Genomic DNA, 9,377 nt, shown 5'->3' with positions numbered 1-9,377 from the left:
GATGTCATATTCAATGTAGTGAGGAATATTCTTTCAAATAATTAAACCTTGACTAACAAGAATTGGTACCCAAGGCAGCCCCCGAAGCCTAGGTCTACAGGTACTCAACGCGAGTGCGGCGCATCAATTATCACCTTCAGCTGGCCGGGATGGAGTTCAGACCCCTGACTATCGAATCTATACTCGTATAAGTCCGAGGCAGAAATGGATATCTGGGTCCTCGGGAGTGACAAGTCTATCGAAAAGGCTTTCGAGCAGGTCCGACCTTCTCATGACCATGTTGATGCATTTGTCAATCATGCTGGTGAGTATAGTTTTCAGTGACTATAACAGTATTTGCAAATACAGTGCTGAATGCTAATCAAGTCGGCGAATTCGATTGGGATTACAAACAAGTAAACATCGCTTTGATTAAATTATGGGACCTTCGACACTAATGTTTTCGGTACACTTAATGACGCATGCATTCATGGCGCTGCTACGGAACTCATCTGATTCTCGCTTACTCTTCATCACCAGTAGTCTATGCAACCTCCAGAACACATGCGAAAAGTTCTACCCAGCCCCGAGCCCGCTCTTTGCCGAATACCAAAGAATCTCTGCTTTGACACCACGGCCTATTGTTAAGTAGACAGTGCTAAAAAAAAAAAAATGATGGTGAACTGGGCATGGAGGTTGAGGAAGGATGGGGGGTCAAGACCTGGTGCGTTTTGCCGGATTTCTTGGACATAAGTTTCGGCAATGGCAAGGCGCACCTAAAATGTAGGGTGCGGGACATCCTAATTGGCGGCAACTTTACCTATCAAGGGTGTCGTTGAACGTGCGAAATATGCGGACGACGGGAAGGTGTTGCATAGCAGCGGACACGTTCAGCCTTCTTAGAATCGTTGCGATGTTCTTTTTCAATACTGTGTTTCATACTCGGAAGATATCTGCAGATTGGGGGTATCTGAATCAGATAGCCCTACAAGAAATTCCTTGATTCCATCAACCAGCTGCTCCGCCTGTCCATCATGTGGGTTGTGGCCCATTGATGTCGCAAGGCCTACAAGCACCTTCCCCAATTTGTCCACGTAAGTACTGTCCTCAACCTGGGGTAAGCCACAATTCTCCGTTATTTCTGGAAACTTTTCAGAAATTGCCTCAAGAAGTACAATGCTTTCTTCGTACAGCTGTAGATAGTTAACAGAAAGCTGGTTGTCCAGGATATCGATGGTAGCACCGCCCAAAACTTCCAGCAGCCGAATTGGCGAGACACGTTGAGGCTCGAAAAATCTTTCAGCTGTTTTCAGGGAAGTATCAAGCGTCCCACTCTTCGCAACCTCCGCAGTCTTCTCAGTCGCGTCCCTCTCATTATGGTTGATGACAGCCAAGGGCTTGTTGCTCAAATGAGGGGGCAGAATTGTAGCGTTGACGCTATACTTTTCCTTGATTATATCCTGTAGATATCTCATATCTTGCCGAGAACGTTCAGTGTCCACCCCGTATCGTTCATAAAAGGCAGCTTGGGTCTTTGATGGTTTGTCAAAGCCCACCAGTGAAGCAATTTTGGTGTTCGTGAGATCATACTCCGCAAATCGCTTGAGCAAGTCTGCAGCCGACATATTGCCGGATAAGTTGCCTTGCAGAAGAACACAATCTTGGCCGTAGTACTTGATAAACCCATCCATGGAAGGCCAGCTCGGCAAAAAATCCCTCGCCACGAGCCTTGCTGCTTCATAGGCGAAGGCTGCCGCAAGGACTGCCGTAGATGAGCTGACAATACGGTGGCCGAGGTCGTTCGAAACTAGCCTGCATCGAAGGCTAAGCAAGCCGGACCAGATTGGGTGGCGTTTGAGAAGAGAATGTTTCTCAACTTTCTCGTCCGTGATACCTCTCTCTTTCCATCGCCTTATTTTGTCTTGCTCCATGAAATCTTCTAGCATAACACAGTTCATCTCCGCGATGCGTCCCCACATTTCTCTTTTCAACCTCGACGGTTGTACATGTTCGTATACCCTGGTTAGAGCTGCCTCATTTTGGCGGGCTGTGTCTTGCATCTGATCAAAAACCTTGACTGTGTCGCCTTCCAACACATAACGTATATCAACGTAGAGCTGTAATCCCAAAACCATTGCCGACGGATACGACCGGGCTCGTAATGCACCCTCGAAGTCCAACGTCACTTCATCTTGGGCACCAATAACACTCGGCGCTTGACGGTTTACCTTTAAAGCCTTGAGCAAGCAAAAGTCCGGCAGCATTTCGAAGATGATGGTATTTGTGAACTCTGCCACACCATCGGCGTCTAGAATTCCATACACAGGGGGTTCGAGTGTTCCTGCAGGATACATAGGCACCTTTCCCGGGGGCACATTTGTCAGGATGTTTTCGAGACGGGTATACGTCATGAAACCCAACCAGTCCGCTTCTCGGTGAATCTTTTGCTGCAAGTCTTCCTCCGACATAATCTTGTCGTTGGAATAGTCGACGTGATTCAGACCGTATTGGATGAACAAAGTGTTCATCATGAATTGGTACTCTACCATTCGCGCGGGCAAATTCAGTGCGCGTGCCGTTTTAAAGAGCTCCGACTCCATCTCGTGGAAGATTTCGCATGCAGCATTGGTGATGACACCGAGAACCTCAATGGGCACAGATTGGTAAAAGTAGTAGTCGCACCATTTATCGACAACATAATCGCGGATAGAGTTGAAATCTTCGAAGAAGCCTTCATAACATCATGTCAGTAATTATTGCCAGCTCAGTGAACAAGGCTTACAAGTACGAAACACGAGTATTGCGGAATGAGAAGGGAGGTTAGTGGGTGGTGCGGCACAACTATATGGCACCCCCATTGCGTGCACAGGTGACATCCTAGAGGATGAGTCTTGGAGGGTAGAAAGACTCACAGTAAATCAGCATGTAGTAGTCGAATTCGTCATCATCGCCGTCATCATCCATCCATTTGAATTCGTCAACCCAGTTGCTGTCAACTGACATTGGCTCCGTCAATTGGGTCTTGGGCTCTTTTTTAGGCTTCTGTTTCTGCTTCTGCTTCTTGCCCTTGGACTTGCCAAATTTCTTTTTACTGGAACTTTTCGTGTGCTTCTCGGGCTCAGACTCTTCTGATTGAACGTCTTCTGCATTCTGGGTCTCCTCAACCTTCAAGAACTCAAACATGTTATTGATGTCGTCCATGCTAACCTGACCATCGCTATCAGGTTGCGAGGTCTTACCGGTCACTTTGGACCCTGCCGCCTCCAGCTGTACGAGTGCTTTTTCGAGAACTTTGATCATGTGTTCATGAGAGCTGTTGCTCTTCTTGAGCTTATCGTCCTCGGACCTGGACGCGACCTTGCCAAAAAAACGGGCACTCTTCTTTCTCAGGCTCACGACATCCCGAAGAATACGAATTGAGGATGGTGGGATGTCCTTGGGATTTGCTTTGTCTACAACTATCTTGACCATTGCCTCCAATTGAGCGGTGCCATGGTTGGAGGCTGAGTTCGGTGGCTTCTGTGGTTCACCAGCCGAGGTGGCACCCTTGATACGGTCAGAAGTTTGCTTTAACCATTTTGTGAATTGCGCCTGGCCAAGCTTATAACGCTTCCAGGTACCAAAAGTTGCTGAGCGATCCATCTGTTCAGTAGTTATGCATCGCCGAATGAATCACGATCAGATCAGCAGATTTGAGGGGATGCTCAGCGAAGTATCTGCACAAGTTGACGTGTCAGCTTTAGCTTTCCTTTGCTGGTGCGCGCATCGCTTTTGGGCAGCTTGAGTGGGTACGTTGGGTTCTCACTAGCCACACATTATGTAGAGCTGCATGTTTTGCGAGATTTTCATGCTTAGTAGCGAACATCAGCTCATAACAATGCATGATGAGGTCCCTCTGCCCAACCCGATTGCTTGAAGAAAGTCGCAAATGCCATCAAAACTCATCTGTCCGATAAGAAGCTCCCGGTGCTCGATTTCCATAGCAGTGTGGGTTGTATTTCACCTCGATCCCAGCACGATCGGACTTTGCATTCATGCCAAGGACGCCGATTGAATTGGTCAGGATAAATATCTAACGTTCTCACATTGACACAATGCATACACATGATATCAAACACAAGCGCCTACGAATGCTCGATTTCGAGTTCTGCAGCTGACGCTCAACATTCAAACGAACAAAGATTTGTCATGGTGTTGCGCATTCAATCTAGCCAGTGCAAGATCCAATGTGCGGTTTTGGATGCAATGCTGATGTGTGGAGGAGTACTGTAAAGTCCGGTTGACAACTTGAAGGTATTATCAGCCGGGGATTCCAAAAATTGACCGAGTCCGGAGGCCGGCGACCGGGTCCGCACTCAAAACTCGGGGATAACAGCGCAAGGCGCTGCAATGACGGCATATAAGCATGAATACATCTTCATCTGTTCTCAAACCTTCAGCTTATACCATATTAGATTCTCTTCACACTAATATCATTATGGAGGTCGTCGCAGTTAGTCAGTCTGTGCCCAAGGAGTATGAGCTTCGTGGTATGAAGATATCCACCTCTATCATTCGTGATCCTATAACATCGAGCAATGGCTATATCGAGCTCAATGAGTCTGGTGTCGTTGGCAATAGGACGGCAGCCCATGATGGGCCGGTGTACGTATTCTTCGCCGAGAATTACGACTACTGGTGTTCAAACCTAGGTGTGGAGCGTTCTGCCTGGAATTGGTAAGGAACTCTTTGATTCTGTTACATGACTCTACTAATGGTGACTTTACTCAGGTGTCACTGGGGCGAGAACATAACCCTCAAGTGCAAGGACGAGGTCCACCTTGAAGATGATATACACCTAGGAGATGTGTGGAGAATAGGCGACTCAGTACAGCTCGAGGTGTGCGGCTCCCGCATCCCTTGCGGAAAGCTGGCTTGGAGATGTGGTCAAAGTGACCTGTGGCTTAAGCCGTTGGCAGACTCTGGTCGAGTTGGAGTCTACTTACGTGTGCTTCAGGGTGGCCGGATACATCCGGGGGATCAAGCCTTCTTGCAGAGTCCTTCCAATGATGATATGGATGTGGCTACAATTACTCGTGTCGCTTACGATACATCCCTGACAACAAGAGACACACTTGATATTCTTGCAAATCATCAATTGCTTCTCCGTATGAACAGGTTCTTCATTATGTTGAAACTGTGGGCTATTGAAGACTCATTAAACAAGGGCAAGCATGCTTGGAAAGGTTGGAGGGATCTTGAAGTGACTCGAGTGGTCAAAGAAGGTGTTGGGCTAAAATCATTCTATTTCAGACCCAGAGACGAACAAGCGCTGGCAAACTACCTGCCTGGTCAGTTTCTATCAATCCAACTACCAGGGAATAAGACGCGCAACTGGACCATCTCCGACTTTCCCTCTCGAGATAGTCCGTCCAACTATAGAGTCACCATTAAAGACGCGGGGGACGCATCTTCTTGGATGCACGAGCATTGTATAGTAGGCACTATATTGCCCGTGAGGTCCCCAGCCGGTCGTTTCTTCTTAGACTGGGGGACGCAGGTCGCATTTCGTCAGGTCTATATATCTGCCGGCATTGGTATCACGCCTATTCTCGCCATGATGAAAGCGCATAGTATTCATCCCAAATTTGCGAGAGCCCAAGCGCTTTGGATTCATGTAACGCAAAATAGTGGCACTCTTCCCTTCCGAGATGAGCTGGCTAAGCTCAAACTTCCACTTCAAAGACATCTATTTTTTACTCACCCCTTAGAGGCAGATATAGACGGCGATGATTATGACTACGCCGGCCGACCAGATCCCTCATGGTTCGAAGATATACTCGGAGCTTCATATACCATGAACCCCCTTGGAGCATCTGATATGACATTGCCAACTCAAATGTCGTCGTTTCATATATGCGGTCCCACTGCTTTCGAAACTTCGATTAGGGAATGCTTGGGAAAAGTAGGGGTGCCGTCGCGGGTAATCAAAAGCGAATCTTTTTTGCCGTCCGGGTCCATCACTAGTGATCTGAATACGGCCCGGGTAAAATTCGCCAAATCCAACGTCTCGGCAATCTGGAATCAGAACAGCCCAAAGTCGTTGCTGGAACTGGCAGAGTCGTTAGGCCTTACACCCGATTATGGTTGTCGAGTTGGTGTGTGTGGCAGCTGTGCTGCCAAACTCATGTGCGGCTCTGTAACGGGAGGTGTTCAGATGGACGGGACCGTATTGACTTGTTCAGCGATGCCAGCCTCTGAGAGTGTGGAACTCGAGCTATAAACCTGCACCGGCCGTTGAGCACGCTATTGCTGCCTCGGGATATGAGGCGATGGAAATGTCTCAAACCGGATATGTGGTCCATACGCCTTAGAAACACTGCATCATGACGGGTATTATTTAAGTCGCTATTTTCATACTAACCATACTGATGAAAACTTGAGGCACTTTGAATAGTCATGTAACAGGGTTGCTGTGTGAAAACACCACACTTTCTCCCCCTGTTTCTTTTTTTTTTTTTTTTGGGGGGGGGGGGAGGGGTGACTCATTGTCATTCTTTACAAGTATGTTTTCACTGACATAAGTTTGTATCTTGCCAAATTAATTACATTAGCATGCCTGAGAGCTATTACTACGATGCGAGATGTACAAACACTCCCTTTCCCAAAAGTTCTAAACCCATCAATAGATAAAACTGGGCCGACATTGATTTTTCTCCAATGAGTCAGATGCATGATAAGAACAGTGCAAGAGAACTGTGGAAAGAATTGTGCAAATAAATTTTGTACGGAATGCGTCCTTTCTCCTGGGATGCGAAGGAGGGTATTCACGACCATACGTTCGGAAGGCCGAGGAGCGTGGGGGTCGTCATCGTGGGCCTGAGGCTGAGGCTTGTAGTATCTTCCACGTGGTGCTAGGCGAGGTCACGAGGCGTAGGCCAACTTCAGCTGCTATTGACAACGCTTGCCGAGACTGAAGCCTTGAATCCTTTCCTGGCCTAAGCATCATCACAACTGCATGGGCACAGCCATCCCCGAAATTCTAACCAATGGGGAAACGTATCACATCCTGAATGGTGGTTCTTAGGATTTTGCCGTGATGGCTTGAGCAAACTCGCCTGAGCGAAGAAGCGCATTGACAGGCGTTGATACGGAAGCTCCACCAGGATAAGCCCTTGGCGTGACTCGGCTCTTGCTGATGCACGAAGCACTATCGTAATTGCGTGTTGGTTGAAAAAGGATCGTTGGTTTTAGAGTTCGTGTGCAACAATAGTAACTTATTGAATAGTCAAATTAATCTCAACTGACTAGGCGAATATTTTTGGTACAACCTTCTACGTGAGGATCAACCCAACCCTAGTGGGCCATGTCATATGACTTTTTCTCATGCGGGCTACCATCGACCCCCTGCGTGTCACGGTCTCAAGAATTGCCCGTACTGCAGGCATTTCTGTGATCACCGCCATGCGTCGATCAGTACAGTGGCAAGAAGAAGAAAAAAGCGGTTTGGAAGTGGGACTCTTCTGGTGCCGCGACTGTGCAGTAAAGGCGTATTTGTCAGTAAGGTAGAAGTACCAACCTCGAAAGCACGATTGTATGGAATCGTCTAAGAGCCAGGAGCGCTAGGATATCATTGCTTCAGAACCGAATCTTTAGTTTTCCGAACCATGATCTCGTAGAAACGTCCAGTGGTAAAAAAGCTTTCTCTCGGATACGCAGACGTTTACGGCCCCTGGCGGCCCACAACTGAACTTGCGCTATCACTAGCAGTACTTTCGAAACCCATGAAACTACGGCCTCTGTAAGTCCGCCAAAGTTCATGCCGCTAGAAGCTTTGTAATGTTCTGGAAGGATCACAAGACGAGGGACGACCCGCAACTTGCATGAACACTATGTATCTTTGCTCTCTTGACGAGCTCATAGTGCTCGAACAGCGATTCATTGACACAGCCGATCCCATTATGTTGAGTGGGTCTTTGTGGAGACCCATGCTGGTTGCGCTTGATACTAGTATTATGTACAACCATGGCCTCGGTGGCAGTGGAGGTCGAACTGATCGGAAGATTACCCATATACGCGTTTGCCCTTGTTGGCGACTCATAAAACCACCTCAAGCGATCAGACGCGCTGAGGGCCGACTAGGTCCGCAAAGGTGCAATCTGATCAACACGAGCCAGCACACCGGTCGGAGATGTGAGGTACCAATGAAAATGGATAAGTGTAGTTCTGCTCACCGGTCAACTTTATGACGCACGTAGGATTGACTAGATAGACCGCTTTTTCAAGTATATGCCTGATCGACAAGGTCCAACAGACATCCATCCCCTCGTCCGAAGAAGGTGCTAGCATAATTCAGAAACATAAAGATTAGCGACACATGGTGAAAGTGCACGCTCCAGGATGTCAACCTTGCAATATGATGGCTGGCCAAAGTTGAAAGACTGGTAATTTCAAGGGTCTCGACGTGCGGTCCATGACCTTGTGCTGTTGCAAGAACGATGGCGCAAGAGGCTCATCTGCATTTGCCATGCGACAACGCTACACATATAACGTTAGTCCTAGAAGTGATCTTCCGACATCAGTCAGCCTGGCAGTTGGTTGATGCGTTCGGTCGGATGTTGGGTGCAATGACCTTGTCGTGATCCAGCGTATTACTTTTGACAATATCATGGGTGCATTTGAGAGCGTAGTGCTTGATTCATACATTCACGATCGAGCCGAGTCACTGGGGACCCAGGGCCTCGGTCCAACCCCATGCGACGCCTGGCTTTGCAAAATCGCAGCGAGGGTCGTGCAAAAGCACATCATCCAGCAGTGAGACCCAATGTGCCTGAGCCGAAAGTGAATCGCCTGTGCTGTTAGTGTCCTGTATCTATGGCACTACAAGTGCTAACGAGATTCGACAGACCCTGGTGCGTAACCGGACTACGCCCTTTCTTTGGACCTGTCAAATCAGAAAGCGCTGATGCCCACTAGCAGACCCGACACAACGGATTGAGCCTGTCCACTGGAGGCGTTGAATGACCTGATTTTGTCAGCGGTCCTTCGGGATGGCGCATTCATCTCAGGAACCCGCCTGAACGGCCCTTGCGTGTTGAGCCCCGGGCAAAGTGCTGGACAGTATGCCATCAAGTGTCGAGTCTTTAGAGGTTTTGAAATGTACAAAACCCTGTTGGGCCAATGTTTTTGGACGACTGCCCCAGTTTCCAAGGTGGCATGCAGTTTGCGAAACATGATTGCCTTGGATAATGAGGCCTGCCGAGACCCTCCCTATCCTTAGGCTCCATCAAAAGAACACCGAAAGAGCTTTTCTGGAAGAGGATAGAGTACCCGCTCGCCCACCCCTGCTCAAATGCATGGCCTCCCTGATGCCCACGTGTTGTCGGGTATCGGTCAATTCTGTATTTGCAAGAGGGTTG

The 9,377-nt window shown here is 48.3% G+C and overlaps 2 protein-coding genes across 2 annotated transcripts; one reads left to right on the top strand and one right to left on the bottom strand.

Annotated features, from left to right (window-relative positions):
• Positions 1-902: 902 nt before the first annotated feature.
• Positions 903-3,621, bottom strand: BKA67DRAFT_542596 (uncharacterized protein; the record flags this gene model as incomplete). Its single annotated transcript, XM_046101133.1, has 2 exons — positions 903-2,710; positions 2,892-3,621. The coding sequence occupies 2 exons, from the start codon at positions 3,619-3,621 to the stop codon at positions 903-905; spliced, it is 2,538 nt and encodes an 845-aa protein (XP_045951145.1).
• Positions 3,622-4,456: 835 nt separating this feature from the next.
• BKA67DRAFT_542595 (pyruvate kinase-like protein) lies at positions 4,457-6,241 on the top strand (the record flags this gene model as incomplete). Its single annotated transcript, XM_046101132.1, has 2 exons — positions 4,457-4,695; positions 4,750-6,241. The coding sequence occupies 2 exons, from the start codon at positions 4,457-4,459 to the stop codon at positions 6,239-6,241; spliced, it is 1,731 nt and encodes a 576-aa protein (XP_045951144.1).
• Positions 6,242-9,377: the final 3,136 nt, after the last annotated feature.

The sequence above is a fragment of the Truncatella angustata genome (assembly GCF_020726525.1).
Source record: "Truncatella angustata strain MPI-SDFR-AT-0073 chromosome Unknown BKA67scaffold_14, whole genome shotgun sequence".
Classification (NCBI taxonomy): Eukaryota; Fungi; Ascomycota; class Sordariomycetes; order Amphisphaeriales; family Sporocadaceae; genus Truncatella; species Truncatella angustata.
The sequence above is the reverse complement of the archived record's forward strand: the minus strand, read 5'-3'. Positions and strand labels throughout refer to the sequence as shown.